Source organism: Fringilla coelebs (genome assembly GCF_963513975.1).
Source record: "Fringilla coelebs genome assembly, chromosome: 7".
Classification (NCBI taxonomy): domain Eukaryota; kingdom Metazoa; phylum Chordata; class Aves; order Passeriformes; family Fringillidae; genus Fringilla; species Fringilla coelebs.
This window is the reverse complement of record NC_140035.1, coordinates 22926143-22943298: the sequence shown is the minus strand read 5'-3', so window position 1 is coordinate 22943298 and position 17156 is coordinate 22926143. Positions and strand designations below refer to the sequence as shown.

General features: G+C 36.1%; 1 protein-coding gene across 3 annotated transcripts in view; it reads left to right on the top strand.

Annotated features, from left to right (window-relative positions):
- CCDC141 (coiled-coil domain containing 141) overlaps positions 1-17156 on the top strand; it is a 55005-nt gene that overhangs the window by 34898 nt on the left and 2951 nt on the right. Inside the window, exons 19-27 of one of the 3 annotated variants that reach the window (XM_084209668.1) lie at positions 335-475; positions 1272-1466; positions 3010-3193; positions 3835-3944; positions 5737-5835; positions 6475-6558; positions 9347-9503; positions 10026-10239; positions 12142-12314. In XM_084209668.1, the coding sequence (XP_084065794.1) occupies positions 335-475; positions 1272-1466; positions 3010-3193; positions 3835-3944; positions 5737-5835; positions 6475-6558; positions 9347-9503; positions 10026-10239; positions 12142-12314 (1357 nt within the window). Of the gene's footprint in view, positions 1-334; positions 476-1271; positions 1467-3009; positions 3194-3834; positions 3945-5736; positions 5836-6474; positions 6559-9346; positions 10240-12141; positions 12315-17156 lie in introns of all 3 variants that reach the window. The other 2 variants (XM_084209669.1, XM_084209667.1) reach the window with 2 other exon arrangements.

Here is a 17156-nt window from a genome sequence, read left to right as displayed (position 1 = left end):
ACCCAATTGTGGATATAACCTGAACTTGGTAACATTAATTAATTTCATTCGTGTGTCTGGAGTAACAGATCTTAAAGCATTAGAATTTCTGCATTTCTTCATATCAGTGGCTTTAAATAAATGTACTTTTACATAATTTATTTATTATTATTATACATTATCCTAAAAGCAAAATATTATCTACCTAAAGGACCAGAAATTCTTAAAATCAATATTGGGGTCATTTTAATATTTTTTTTCAAAATTTATGAATTAATTACAAATAATTTGAAAATTTGATTGTGTGCTGATGGCTTTTTTTTTTTTACTAACAAATATGTTTACCCTGTTGCAGCTCAGAGAATCATTTAAGGATCTCAAAAAGAAATTCAACAATTTGAAGTTTAACTATATGAAGAAAACTGAAAAAGCTCGAAATATGAAAGTACTTAAAGTACAGATTCAGCAAGTTGATACATATGCAGAGAAGCTACAGGTAACCAAAAATCAAGGCTTAGTAAAGGCTTCACCAGTTGAATTACTTGGCCTATGCCAAACACATCACAGGAGACTGACACATCACAAAACTGATTGTGCACTTCCCTCTTACTTTTCTCATTATATCCTCCCTGTCTGTCATTGACTGAAACATTTTTCATTATTTTATTCCTGTTACTCTGCCATTTACTTCAGTGAAATGATGTTAACTCAATTCTTGACTTCACTCCTTTAATCCACCACTATTTTTCTGTTTAATCTTTTATTCTTCTCGCCTCTGTTGTGTGACCTAGTCTCTCTTCTCCTTAAAGGAATCCAAAATAATCATGTCTTGCATCAAGTTATTCTCTTGTCTTTCTGATACCATGTAAAAGATGAACTTTTTTCTTCAGAGCCTTTGGCTATATTCATTGCCTGGAGTTGGTTATGTTCATTTGCACCTTAGAAACCTGTTAGCCTCACCCATTTTTTGCATTCACCAGAAACTTTTCCTTCAATGGCCTTTTTAGTTGCAAGTTGTGCATGACCATGTTTTTTATTACAGATATTTTTTTATTTTTAAGCTGAAAAAAACTAGCTCAATTATACCTTTAATAAATATAATTTATATCAATTTTAATCAGCTTTGCAGAGGCCCTCCAGGTTCATTTGATTTTTGGAAGAGCAGCTTGTAGTTTTTAAAACATGGGTCAAGAAGCATGTTTGTATGGTTTTCCCCTATTTTTTATATTAAATTTCTAAAAATAGAAACATTTTGTTGCAGTATTTAACATTGCTATCTGTCTTTTAAACAGATTCTTAAAAAGAAGATGGATAATTTAGAGAAGAAAGTCATTGACCCTTTTGCAAATGAACCTAAATCTAAAGTTCAAGTCCTCTTGGGCTCAATCAGCGACTTACAAAAACAACTGAATGATTTTAACACTGTTGTGGAAGATTACAAGCAAAATCTGGATCTCATGGAGCATTTGCAGCAGATGATGAAAGAGGTACCAGTAAACCTGACATCCCCACTGTGGCTGAAATAATGATCCAGAACAGGGACTGATAAAAGTGCTTTAACTCTCTCAATGTTAATCTGTACTTTCCAAAAGTAATCAATTGGTAATTTTTTTTTGTGTTTCTTTCTAAATGTGCAGTGTGACCCCATTCATGCTACTGGGGTCTCCACCTCCACATGACCATATGACTTTCACAGTCATTCAGCAAGTCTGTGATCACACTTAGGAGCTCATTTTCCCCACACATAAGCTCTGAGGCAACTCAGGAGGTGCCACACAGTCCTCTTTGGTAGCTGCCAAATTATGAGAGGCAGGTTATCATGGTACCCACTGTGGTTTATGTAATGATGGAACTGGAATGTAAAACACACTGTTCCTTAATAAAAGAATATTGTTTTTAGTAAGCTAAATTTTGAAATATATTTACTTTTTTTTATGAACTGCAGTCTTTCTTATTGGTCACTTCCATAACTTTAATGTGTCTGAGGATTGTCTCATGCATTGTCTTTTTTAAAAGAAAAAAAGTTTGTGACAGTGTTGTAACAGTATTTTCCCTCTTGGTGTATCGTATTGGTGCTCTTGCCATGGGACAAGTTCATTCTGATCATCACTGTTTACTTTTAGAATTAACATTGTTCTTATCCCCAAAGGGATCTAAGTGCGTGACAAATTCCCTTAATGATGGATCACAATACTGAAGTTTTGTTTAAGAGACATTTTCAGTGTCCAGTGACCTCATCAGCGTGTTCTTACATATACCATTAGCAAAACAATTTGTTAATACTTGTTGAATATTTACATTTTCAAATTCCCCACTTACTTAAGAGAAATAAATGATTTCCTAAAGCTAAAATTTAAGACTGGCTTTTTTTTTAACTGAGTGTAAAGTATCAGCTTTTACTCAAAATTTTCTTTCAGCAAATAGGCACAGTCTCAAATGCTGATTTCAACAGTGGCTAGAAGTGGTGATTTTTTGCCACTTCCTGTAATGATGCAATACTGATGGTTCTGAGGGGACACCAGATTGTGTCCTGTTCTGAGTATTATTAACCAAAAATGTTTATTATGGGTATGTTCTATAGCTCATTCTTTCCAGTAGAAAGATTCCTGGTGAATTTAGTGGTTGCTGAGACTAAAAACCCTGTCTGCTTGAATGTTAAATTTAAAGAACCTTTCTGCCCTTACACAGCTATAACTGAGGCCATAACATGAAGTTTTTGAAATTAGCCAATTGATACACAAGGTAGAAAGAAATCAGAAATAAAACATGTTTTTGCAGAACCATTAAGTAATAACCTCACCATGCTTGTAAGATGAGCATGCACCTAGTACTTAACAAAAATTTAACAGCCATTAATGCTTGAAGTACCATTAGTAAAGAACAAATGTTTTTTGGGTTAAATTTAAGTCAGAATATTTAAGATATACTGTATGCCACTGATTATGGAAAGTCTAAGAATAATCCAGTCTATTCTTCAGCAGCTTGAACTGCAGGCAGTAATTCATTATAATGCAGTTTTTTATCCTTCAGTGTCAATTTTGGTTTGAAGATGTGAGCGCAACAGTGATTAGAGTTGGCAACTACTCTGCAGAATGCAGAACAAGAGAAGCAATAGAAACCCTCTATAAGCAATTCAATAAGTTTATTGAACCTGCAGTTCCTGAACAAGAAGAAAAACTTCAGCAGATTATGGACCTTGCTAGACAGTTATATGGTGAGGATATATCTGGTAATGTACCGTGGGGACAAGATGCACTAACTTGGGGTGGAAGTAAGCAGACTCCTAGATTTGTTCATTTAAGATGAAAATCAATGAATTTAAAAAACAATGTTTTAAAGTATTGACTGGAAGAGGTGAAAGATTTCAGAACAAATATTTACAGAAAGTAAAGATATGAAAGTACTCTTTCAGTCTGGTATTTACTTGGTTTTCTGTATACAGCCTGAGTTGACCTTGAAATCAAAACGTCCTTGAAATATTCATGAGCTTTGAGTTAAGATTTCATGGCTTAAGCTCTCTCATAACAGGCAAGCCTTTGAAGCCAGAGGATATTATAATGATATACCTCAGTGCTGAATTAATTTCTTACATTATAACTGCAAATAACTGGTAGGATTTGATTGTCAAATTTTTATTAGCAAATACTGTAGACTGCTCTTTAGATACTGTATTTGCAATTGTGTTGATTTGGAACATTGTTGACAAAAAAATTGAAAGTAAAAAAATTTCGTATTTTGCTTTTTTTTTCCCCTACTTGTAATTTTTATATACTTTTTAAAGTCAATTTTTCCAAAGATAATGTCACAATCCAAATGTGCATTCTATTCTACGTTCATGCTGTTTTGCCTTTGCAGGGATTGAAGAAGGAAAGAAGTACGTAGAAAAAACTGTATTAAAGTATGAAGAAATCATGAATTCTGTTGATGGGTTGTGCAGATCTCTGAGAGAACTTAAGGAGATAAAGGTATGTTTTTTTAAAGTGGAGAAGGTATTGTATCTGCACCGATTCATCATGCTCGGTGTCTGAATCAGTGCTTTTCGTGAGGATCATCTATGGCAGCATGAATTTCCTCTTAGTTGTTCACTTTTCTGTTACTTTAGGTAATGATTGTAACGAATCAATGAAGTGCTACTTGTTTGGACACTAAATATTTCTTCTGAGCTTCTTTTTCTTTGCTTCTTTCAGAGCAGTTATTCCTTTCAAGAAACCTTTAAGAGAAAATGTCAAATTTTATTTGAGTATCTAGACAAATTTTTTTTTTTTTCATACTTCTTCCTTTGATATTGTAATATAGGTAACTGCAGAGCTACAAAATCCCAACCAACCTCGCTTGGCTCCCCCTTGGAAAAGACATCCTGAAAAACAAACTGTGTTAAAGCCAAAGTCATTTGAGTTAGAAAAGCTTTGCTTTTACATAAATATTTATGAGAGCAGCATTTGTAGTTTCATGTTCTGATAAACTGCTCTAGGTGTATTTAAATGTAACATGAACTGAGGAGGACTTATGGAAGGTGGTGGGGTAGAAAATTAAGACTGCCTACTCCACCCCCCTCCATTCTCAGAGTGATATCTGAACATTCTCCTGCATGCAGCAGCAGCTGATGAGTTAATTCTTTTGTGAAGGTGGAAAAATGAAGATGGCTAAATATCCTGCTTTTGTTGGTACTGAATGTTGCTTCACTTTTCTTTGGTGGAATTATACTGTAAAATTGACAAACACTCAAAGTATCCATTAATACACTTTAAAGGATTAGGAGATGCCAAACATATAAATGAATTCCAAAGGTCATTAGGTGAATGGGAAGAAGGCTCTGTCTTGCACTGTGACCATATAGAAACCTCAGCATAAATGCCCCTTCTCCTCCCCATTTGTGTATTTCATAAACACTACTGTGTGCAGGACAGTAGTCCCAGGTTCTGTCAGACAGGGGCTTGAACCTTTCATCTTTTCTACAGCAGTGTTGTAAGATCTTTTCAAGACAAGTGGAACTTCAAACTAATTTTACTACCTTATTTTGAGTAATTTCTACAAAATCATTGCATTTTTTAACAATATAGTTCTCCAACTCTTTTAAATGGATTTTTTTTTTTTTTACATTATGTGGTATTCTAAGATTTAAAAACTAATATTCTTATTGAATTTTTCCAGAATATATCAACAGTCAATGTCTACATCTTAGGAAGAATAAATAATTCAGCAGACTGTCTCTGCCATCTGTATGGAATGCCATGACTATAAATTTTCACTTCCTGTTATTTTTAAGGCATGACAAATTAAAGGGAAATGTATTGCATAATCTTTTCTAACTTTACATGGCTGCTGAATGCCTGAAAAAAACCTCATTTTTTTCAAGTACAAAATTAAAACTACTTTTTTTTCCCAAAAGACTGAAAAGATCTCATGGAATTTTTCCCCCTTACTGAGCCTGTGTATAAGTTGGTTCGTATTCCTCAGATTCTTGATTAGCTGCTGGAATTCTTCAGTCTTATATACTGAAGAATTATAGTCTTCTACAGTTTCCCTGCCTCAGAAAAGATCCTGTCAGCTTCCAAAAATGCTGTCGTTGCTTGTCCAAGAATGAATTAATTGGGTTTTGCTGCTTTTTTTCTTTGCCATAAGCAATTTACACCAGTGCTGATGACAGATTTTCACTTTGGTGTTTTCTCTGCTGTACAGAGCATAAATCAGTGTAGAACTAACAATTCCTACCTTTTATTGTGTATAGACTTACTTAATTTTCTCTTCACATGGCAGAAAGTTGACTTTTCTGAAGAGTTGATTACTGTTAAAAAAGAAGAAAGAAATGGTCAAGAAGCATGTGAGACTGTTAAAGAAGTGGAGCAAAACCAGCAGGTTAGTTCAATTAATTGGCTTTTTTAATAACTAGAACTCTTTTCTAAAAGGCTCTGTGCATTGCTAGAAAGGTTCTTGTTTTTCAGTCTTAAAGCCTCCACTTGGATGGGTGTTATCAGTGAAGTCTTGGTCAATGGTTTTTCAGTTATTTTCAGCTATTTTCAGTTACCCCTTTCCCTTCTATCCAGTCCACATATTCTCCCCTATGAATTTTTATTTTTAAGCATTTTTCACATGCCTGTATATATCCTTTTTTTTTCTAAAAATGATTTCTTTTGTAATCCCTGATCTATTTTCCTCTGGTCCTATTGCCACAGTATTCTTAATGTAGAGGTCCTCTTTGTGACCATTCCTCCTTCTTGAAAAATAACTTCTTCTTGAACTCTCTCCTCTAAAAATAAAACATAAGGGAATATAAGAAGTAGCAGTGGGGACTGCTGATAGTATTCCCAGAGCCCTAGACTTCTTATGATGCCTAGATACAAGTTAGGAAAATATTTGATTTATAAGTAATATTCTATGAGAGAAACATGGCTCAGAATTTGAACTAAATGATGGTGGAAATGATGATTATTTGCTGAATTATTAACATCTTAATAGGGAAAAATTTTAAAACATTTTAAAATATTTTTCTTTCAGATGGCACCAGGTGAATTGCTTGCAAATTCAGAAAGCATTGGTGAGAAGAGAAGCAATACTCTGTCTCCTACAGGCACTAAACAAGTATGTGTTGTTCATATTAATTTACATTTAATCAGATTGATGGGCATCATTGTGTGCTCTTAAGGGAGTTCTACTCCTTAATTTGTTGTGTATCAAAAGTGAGGATTGCCAAGTTTTGATTATATCCTCATTTACAGCATGACCAAAAACCTGACAAAAGGAGCACATTGATTCAGTTTACAAACAGTGTGAATGGCAGGAAACAGAAACAATGATGGGACACAACTGCAGCTGTCAGTAGTTCAGTAGGACATCATGGCAAATATAATTTGCTGCAATATTGGTATGACACTATAGAAGAAATAACAGAACTCACCATCAAATTATCATCTTTATCCTCATCTCAAAACACTTAAGTTGAATTTCAGTTGCCAAGATTCTCTGCATCAGAGCTCATAAATAATCCAAAGTAGGGATTGCGTCCATGTTGAGGACAATTCACAAAACATAAGACAATTTATGAGTACACATTTAGAATGATAAAAATCCAAACAGACAAACATCTTTTATTCATGGATATACAATAAAATAATATTAAAGTTTCCATATAATCAGTGAATAAATGAAATCTTAGAAATACAGGCAAAAGCAAAGCCAGACCTATGTTTTATGAAATTAATTACTTTAACTAAATGAATATTTTGAAGGGCTGGGATCCTGGCCATAAATGTAAATAATTTCCTGTTTAAAATAGTCTGATAATTTGGAGTGGATATAAGTCCTTAGAAAGGTAGGATCCATTGGTAAAAGATTTAGAGATCTAAAAATTCCATTTTGCAAACTGCTAACATAGACAAATACTGCAAGATATTAAACAGGGATGTTTTGTAGAAATTCAACTAATATCATTCCTTTCAGTTCAATACAAAATGTCCTGCAATCTGCTGATGAGCCAAAACTGAACCTAATTAATTTTCTTACCTCCATTCCAAGTCAGTGGGAGCTTCAGCATTGACTCAGAGCCCAGATTTCACTCAAAATTTTGTGCCTGCTCCAAAGAGCGTCCCTCAGGAGAATCTCTTCAGCAGGTGTCCATAGCTCTGTTTTGCTAAGCCACAGCTTTGTCAGTCCTCATCAGGCTGAGTCCCAGCTGCCAAGGAGAGAAGTCAAGGGTATGCAAAACAGCAAATATCATATGAGGACTGTGGCAGCTATGATGCCTCTACCCTTTTCATCACTCCATACTTCACTTAAAGTAGCAGCAGGTTCACCTCACTAGAGCCTCCAATAGTGGGCCAGCCATCTCTAATTTTGTCTGCACTTCTGCAAGCTGCTTTCCCAGAATTAATTTGCTTCAAATGTAACCCTCTTAAAAGTGTGCTAGGCCTTCTCATGGCACATTGATCCTCCTGCTTTTTTGGTCCCATGCTGCCAAAGCCTATCTGGCAGCTTACTCACTCACAGCTCCCCTGCCATTCTTTTCCACAGCATTTTCCTCAGTGTCCTCTTCCATCTCTTTAGGGGTCAGAATTCATCAGGGGATGCTTGTGGGAAACATTTTTATAGTAAAACATGAACTTCGTCTTACAACTGAATTGAATTGTTTAGTAAAATAGACACAGTAAAATCCCAGCCTGCTTCCAGTCATTTTTTCATTGGTCTGGCATGAATCACATTGCTTTGAAATAACAAATGTTGTAACTTGGAAAAGCACCTATATTAAAGCTAACATGTCTAAAGAACCAGGGCTCATATGAGGTTCTATTATTTCTGGGCGTTTTAAAAATTTTTTCACTGATTGTTAGAGCAGTAAAGGAAAAAGAAAACCAAAACAAAACCAAAACCAAACACAACACCACACTCTTGTACTGGACACTGCCAAAGAGACCTGTTTTGGAAAGCAATGAAATTCAGTGTATCACCCAAGTTATTTGAGTGAGCAGTTTATAGGCGATAGAAACACTGCTTAGTAGATTACATACTTGTGTATAGAACTCAGCAATGAGAGAGTAGCTTAAGGAAACATTATGCACAACTTTGCTGAGAGCCTTGGCACAAATGAAATCAATCTGAATATGTGATTACATTCACACAAAAATCAAGAGGCAGAGAAGTAATTAACAAAGCAGATGACTTTGATGCTTTGTGATTAAAATTAATGCACTTATGCCTCACCCAATTCTCTTTGAAACATGATGAGAAGAATTTTTTTTTTCTGGATCCAAGTTAACATAAAAATAATTTTTACATTGCTTTTCTTTTAATAATTGAGAGGATCTTTTAACAGCTGACAAAGTAAAAATAAAGAAGGAGGAAATTTGAAATGCTTGGAAAATGTTATAGAGGTGCTGGCTTTATTGTTTAACTCTTGAACATGACTGACAATCCCTCTTCTCAAAGGAACAAGTCCAGCAACTTGGCTGTTAATATATTTTTATTGCTATGTGACTGTGTTCCCTTTAAATTAGGGGATTAGGCCACCTACTCCTCCTCCTCCACCACCTTTCCCTTGCAAACGCTCATATAAACAGAAGCTACAGGAAATCCACAGGTCGCCCTTTGTTTATGGAAAGGTACTTTCTGTTTCATTGTTACTGTTATAATAAATGCTCATACACAGTTATAATAATATTTTCTAGAATCTATTTGAGCAGTTTGAAATTCCAAGAAGCTGCTGCAACATTTTCTGATCAAGTGTTTTTTGCCGCATTTCTTTCTGCCTCTCAGAATACATCAAGCTTAATTAGAATATTGTTGCTAGATTTTGCATGACAAGGGGATGTATTGAATGATAACTCTTTCTTTGTTTTTCTTTCTCTTCTTTCCTTTCTCTTCTTTCCCCTCCCAGTTCGAGGAGAGGAATATATTGGCTGATATTTCAGTTATCTGTCCAGCTGGTGAGGATCTTGTTTCACAGGATACAGAGCTGTCATCCTCAGCCAAAGAGGATAGTTTACAGACTGAATTCCTGGCAGAAGAAACACCCTCTGGAGATGAATATGAGTGTATATCACCTGATGATATATCTTTGCCACCGCTTTCTGAGACACCAGAATCCAACCTCTTACATTCTGAAACAGAGCTAGAAGAGCAGTTCTGCTGTAGTTCTCATAGCCTGCATGTCAGTTCCTATAGCTTGCAAATGCAGAAAACCACTAGAATGGTAAAACTGATGGAAGCACCTGACCTCCTAACAAATTCTGCTTTTGCTGATGCTACAAATAATAGAATGGAAAGCCCATCAGATCACTTTCAAAAGTTTTGTATCTCTTTAACAGATTCTGGTCCAAAAGTCAGAGCAGAATCTCCTTTGACTTGTAGCTCACAAGGAATATCTGAAACCAGCACTGCTTCCTGCCCCATAAAAGCCAAACCAGTAGACAGCATGATGAGTGAAACATGCAAAACACATTTACAACCCCTTGAACTTCATAAAAGCATGGCAGAAACGCAAGAAAAGTTGCATGCCTTGAATAACTGTACTAAACCCCAGGACAGGCTGCATGCTTTGCCTGATGCATTCTCAGGTTTCGTGTTTCAATCAGATGCCACCAGAAGCTGTCAGAGGCAGATGGTTACCCGAGAAGAGATTAAAAGTTCTTCAGAAAAGAACAGCATGGCCAGCCTAACTGGACAGGCGCCTAGCTTCTCCCAGCTTCTGTCTAACAAAACTGTCATGGAAGGTTCTCCAGTAACTTTGGAAGTAGAAGTAACGGGATTCCCAGAGCCTACACTGACATGGTGGGTAGCTTGCAATGAGAAGTAGTAAATAGACCTGGCAGCCAGCCACCACAAACCTTTCATAACCAAATCAATTAATCTGCAGGCTAGAATGTCTTGTATCCTTTCTACTCCACACTTCTGCATGATTTCCACCTTCAGAATTGTTTTCAACAATTAACCAACTTGAAATAATCTCTCTGTACCAAATTTTAGGAATGAGAGAATCAAAGTACTGCAAACATATCCAGTGTTTTCAAGCAAAACAATCATGCAGTTTTCATATTCTGGAATATGGCAATCTTTTTCAGTGCCTTCTGAAAATCATTGCATGGTTAAGATTTACTCTAAATAAATTCATCTGCATTTTCCCCGGCTCTGGGCACTACATATGAACAGACACATAGATGTGCATGCACACTGAAATATTTATATAGCCACTATGTAGATGAGAACACATTTACACATATGTGAAAGTCAGGTATTAAAACTAGGGTTACATGTTTAAAAATGCCTCTTAAATATCTACACTAAGAGAATCAGTTTTAAATCATATATTGGTGTGCATGGTCTATCTCTCTCTTAATTGCTATGTGTCTATTTAGATTACTTTATTATTGGATTTGTGAGAAATGCAGATGATGTAATAGAAACATCTGAACTTTAAAAATTGCCTGCCAAAAGTAACAGGGACTGAAAGAGGGGCAGGATTTCAAGATTTCTTTCATAGTTCTATGTGTTGTGGCACGTATTCCTACAATTTTACCTCATTTGTCTCTTCTCCGCTTATTCCATTAGTCTTTCAAAATGGAGGCCTTTCTTTTAATGTATTAAAATTAAATATGCCTCTTACTGGAAAAAAATTGATGTTAATATTATTATTAAACATTTAAAGAATTAAACTGTACGTTTTTGTTAAACTGAGTTTTTTTCGGTGGCACTGAGAAGAATACTGGACACTTCACCCTTGGTGCTATACTCTGTTGGTATCAATAAAGTAACCTTGTTTAAATATCAGTATTGTACAGACTGAGGAGTATTATTGGTGAAACGAGATACTCATTTTATTATAAGAAAGCATTAATTTAGCCAAAAATATGTACACTATTGACAGATTGTCTTTCAAAAAGATAACATTCAACTGGAATAATTTTTCAAATTAGAAATGAATGAAAACAGAAAAAATATGTTTTGAATTTAAAAATCACCAATAACCTATTTTGTACTGGTATAGAAATTTCTTTGGATATTCACATGGAAAAATATTTTCATGTTTGTGTTGGGTTAAATGTAGCCTAAGCTGAAACATCATGGTGCAAGGAGAGCTAGAATTTCCTCTAATTTCCATTTTTAAATCAGGAGTCAATAGCAATACATGGTGACAGATCCTCAAGTGCCAGAATATGGCACCAGTTCCCTGAAGTAACTCCTGATGCTTTGTTGTATCCTGTTTGAGGATGTGGGCTAGGTAAATGTTAGGTGGGCTGGGATGGAGGAGGTTCTTGGCTGTCTTTTACACTGAAGGTACAAGTTTAGAAAGTTTGTTTGTTGATTCTTTAGAGCCTATACAAGAGTTGGATGTGGACTGACTCAAGACCTCCTTAGCAAAAATGTCTCAGCACAAAACCGAGGGCCCAGGCGCTCATGTTAACTCTCGAACGCTGCAGTGAGAGACTTGAAACTTGTCTGCTGACACCCATCTTCAGAACCAAATTTTCTACTGTTTAAGAATGTATTATCCAGTGATTTTCATTGTTTAACAGTTCATGCATATTGACAAAATTTTAAAACTGAGAAATGAGAGTACAGCAGTTCTCTGTCTCTCGCTGTTACTGTGGTCTTACAGAGATTGTCTGAATTTGCAAAGTTCTGTGTGGCATGCAGTGATAAAACTCTGACTTGCAAACTGACTCTCTGCTTCAGGTACAAGAAGGGCCAGAAACTGACTGCAGATGAGCACTTAAAGCTTTTACACAAGGAGACAAAGCATACTTTGTTCATTCAGAAGGTGTGTGATAAAGATGCTGGCCTCTATGTGGCTCGGGCTAAAAATTTGAACGGCACTACCTCCTCAAGTGCCATTCTTCACGTGCAAGGTAACAGGCCACCTATTGCAAGAATAGACTGGATAATGCTGTGTGTCATCTATATTAGTGTATCACTAATGTACTGGCTATTCACAAAATAAGTACAATATTGACTGCACCGGACTTAATTATCACACGTTGAATTTATTTTCTTACACTGCGTTTTCACAATATGTACCAAACCACTTTTTATGGCAAAATGGATATATTGCTTGTTTCTTTATTGCCAGTGTTCTGTGTTTATTCTACTTTCTCATAGCGATGTTGAGATAAAAACTTGATGAAGATTTTTCTAGAATCTGAGGCTGAGTTTTGCTTTCTAAAAATGTATGCATTCCAAAGCATTGGAAACAGTTTTAATGATTGTAGGTTTTAAATGTCAGTACACAGCCAGGTAGAGTGCTCAGATTGCTGTATATTTTGGGATATGTCCTCTTGGGATGGATGTGAAAGGTGTTGGAATTTTTTTTAAACATAGACTGTATTTTTTCTACCCACCTGTTTGCTTGTATGCTTACAAAAATATTTTTAGGACAAAGCTTTCTAGTAAAGGTATCATACCACTCGTGATTGAACTAACATAGATCAGATTTGAATCTGTCTCAGCCCAGCATACAGTCTCCACAAAGGAAAGCTGCAGTAGTTCAATAGAGCTGGGACTGTGCTACAGAACTGACCCAGAATCATCAGGATTTCTGTAAGTGGCATCTAGCACACAATAGAACAAATGTTTACAAATTGAAACATTCCAACATTCCACGCTGCTTAAATTGATGTCTGTGATACTTTCTCTGCCTTCTTACAAAGTTAAAGATACAAATATTTCTAATTGTTCATATAAGACAAGAAAGTTTATAAATAATGAAGTGAGCATTTGCACTAGTTTAAAAATTTTAATGCACTGATTTCAAACAGGGTCAACCAAATTGGGGAAATATCCAAAAGTGTATTCAAATTTTAAAAAAAAAAGAAAAGTCAGTCAAACAGAATGATCCTTTATCTTCAGAACAGTAAGTCCAAACCAATACTTTGTTCACCTACACTTTATATTTCCTTCTTGGCAAGGACAACCATAAATATATTTTTTAATTAAAGTTCTAATTTGTTTAACTATTACATAACAATGATGTAATTGTGCCAGTGGAAGACTCAATTTACAAACCCTTAAATATAACTTCATTCTTTAGTCTCAGTATTTGTTGCATTTATGCAGTAAAAAGAGTTGACAAACAGCTACATTATTTTTCCTGCATTTTTGGATTCCCAGCTTTCGTGTTACAATTGCATTGCTGTGGAAAATGTTTAAAGAGGAAATATTTGCCTTCTCTTGTGCAATTTGCTGGAATGAAGTAAACCTTTTACCGTGTAGCCTGCTATATAAAGAATATATATTGCAATTGCTGAGGGTCAGATATTTTGGCCTAGTGACTGCAATGTTTAAAAAATTCCTGTAACTTTTGAAAAAGGAGAAGTTCTCATGATATAACCTCACAGCAATGAGAGGGAGCAGGAGGAGGAAGGGGTGAACAGGTGGGGGAACACAGTAAGTTCTAACTAACTTGCCATTACCCTTAATGAACCACTTTCTAAGTTCAGTCATCTCCCAAGAAAGTAGATTCACAAGAATTTTCTCAGGTATAAATTTCACCTGTTTTCCTGCAGTGTATTTTCCATTTCACAATAAAGGTAATTTAGATCTTAATAAATCATTGTATAAGTATATAATTTATTTGTTTGTTTGTTTGTTTGTTTGTTTGTTAAAAATTTCCTCTGAGAATTTGACTGTTTCTGTGAATTTTAGGTAAACAAAAGTTGATTATGTGAGTGTGGTATTGCATCTACTTTCAATCAGGAATAGCTTTAAATGCACAGTTTTTAATGGGTGGATATCAGCCACAATTTTAATTGCTGCAAGAAACAAGATTTCAAAAAGAGTGATTAGAGATACTGGATTCACAGCAGGACTCTGATAATCTCATGGTTTTAATGTTCTGCTTTGTAAACAAAGACATAATCAACATTGGTTACTGCTGTGCTGGCAGTCTGGATTTAAATACCCTTTATTTAAGGACTCAAATGAGTGCTTAAAAAAAATTACTGGAAAATTCCAGCTGTGTTCTGGTTAGATAATCTAAAAAAGGGGGAAAAAAACCCACGGAGCGACAGTGATGTAGTCTCATGATGCACTAGTATTTACTTGAAGGAAAAAAACATTCCTTCTGTTGCAGCAATAATCTTAACATAATGCTTCCCACTCCCATTGGTTTTTTTAATAGTTTATACTATGCATGCTTTACTTTTAACCATAATGTAGACCAGGGAATACATCTGGGTGTTTGGTATGGTTCTGGTTCTTCCTTGGTTCACAGCTCTGATTTCCCCTCATTGCAGCCACAGATTTGAGTCTATAGTTACCTCAAGATCCCAAAATGTTTACATCTCCCCAGTGGCTCCCTTATAGAGAAGACTGAAGCCTCAGTCCCACCATCCCCAGAAGAAAGACATCAGGCACATAACTAACCTAACCTACACTCCCTTCCTCCTTCCCCTTGTGAGGACACCCTTTAAGAACAGGTGAAAGATATTGCCTGACTACAGGACATGGAGTTTGTGAAGGGGTGTTTACACAAGGTACCTAAATTTGGAGGGGGAAAGGAATTAATTATTTCAATTTTTCAAGAGAAGCAGCCTGTCTGATGTCGCAGGTTTGAGTCAGTAGGCAGAGGGAGGATGAGTCATTACCCAGATTGGATCAGATGTGGCTGGAGCTGCAATGGAGAAGGTGAGTTCCTCTCAAATGACTGGTAAGGTATGCTTACTCCTGCAACTTTCTCTGGAGACTTTTCTTAGGTAAAGATGTAATTTTTGTGTGTCTATTATCATCTGTGGTCTAGACGAACTGTGACTTGAAAAATTACTGCCAAAAGTTTAAAGAGGTTTTACCTGGTATTCAAGGAGACTGGAGCTCTGGGATTGTGGATATTTCAGATCAATTGGGTCATGAGACCTGCTTAATATTCCTAATGAAGGAACCCTTCTGTTTGTGTTAGGAGCTTGACTGAGACAAAATCTCAAAACAATAAAGTGCACTGTTGATTTAGAGTAATGCTGAGCAAATCCAAAGTCTCTAAGCAGCACGGTGGGAATCTGCCTAGCTTAAATTCATAGAGAAGAGAGGGGAAGTTCATAAAATTGCTAATATCACATTTCAAGACACCAGAGACTGGAAATTGCATGCCTAGAGTAAATAGATTGAGAAAACTGTGAAGCAATTTAATTTAAAAACTGGCTGTTAAAACCAATTTGGCTTGACCTGCACACCTGTGTGAGAGAGGCTTCAGGCAGGGGTAAAGGCTGTGTAATAGACAGATGAAGGTGCACTTTTCTCCTGCAGCCTTTGCCTTGCTCTAGGTTGATGATTTTTCTGTGTTTATTCACCAGTTTGCAGCATAACTCTACTGGTTCCTACAGATAACTCATGGAATGTTTAGTAGTTGACAAAATTATTGTCTGAAGCTGTAAGAGTGGTGTTTCAGTACCACAGGCTAACTGGTTATTTTTTCCCACAATGGAGGAACAGATCTGGTCTTTCTAACCTTGTGGATGTGGACATTATGGGATGTCCAGCCAAGAAATAATTCACAATTTACAAATTGTCTTTTAAGTTTTTCTTACGGTATCATGGGAAAACCACTGGTGAAATATAACCATCCATTCTATTTTGAAGGTTGCTGTCAAATGATAAAATCTTTTACTGCAGACCTTGTTGAGGTAAAGCCTGTGCCTGAAAGAGTTGTAGGGACTGTCACTTCATGGTTTTATTTGCACATACTTTTCCCTTTGCTCTCCAGAAACTGAACACTTCAGTTTTTGTGTTCTGCTGCCTTACTGATATAAAGTCAATATGTGGTCCGATCATTATTACTGTCACCTTTCCACTAAGCTTTTTTTTTTAATGGTAAAAATCATTCTGGTATGAGATGCAACATGACTACATCTAGGTAGACTACAGGTAATCCGAACTGCACAAGTAATGGAATCCCCCCAAAATTATCCCAAGGAGTGGTTGAAGCTCACTGAATGTTTTCTGCTGGAACACAAGCCAATCATGATCTATTTGTGACCTATTGCTAACTGCCTGAAAAGAGTAGGCAGGGCTGTAAACTTGGTTCTCTTGCTTCAAGTGAAGCTGGAGATTCCAAATTTCTGGGCTTCAGGTGCATGCAATGCAATGGGGGTGGCAGCTGGCACATGCTAACCTTCAGCACCTAAGGACTGAGTTGTTTGAGCTGCTCTGGCTGGCCAGTACAGAGGTCACACAAGGTTGGCACAAATATGGGAGAGTAAAATTTACATTCTTTTGCTTTGCATTGGTGCCTCAGTCCTGCAGTACCTAGGAAAAATAGAAAAGCAGCTAAGCTTGAAAGCTTATTGCAACTCACCTACACGCTCACCTAAGAAGTGAATTTATTAGTACAGTGGTCCAAATGTCTGCCTCGTGATGCCAGCAGGCCCACACTTGGCAAAAATAGCCTTTGGCTCAATATATTTGGGGTTAGAAGTTGATGGACACCTGTGTGAGATAAGCTGATTTTGTTTCTTGATAAAGAAAAAAATCTTTGTCCTTAAACAGTAATGGTGGAATGGTGGTTCCAAACTCTGTCATTTAACACACATTTCAGTACCTTTCTATTTCAGAGAAGGCCAGTGACAACTTTTGTCAAATATTTTGGAAATATGGTACAACTTATATTAAAGAGAAAGAAGGACACATTCTTTATGTGATAGAGATGCAAAAAAGAATTTTTGTTGTAGGATGTCTTTGTGTGTTCTTGTGTTAACATCTTCTGC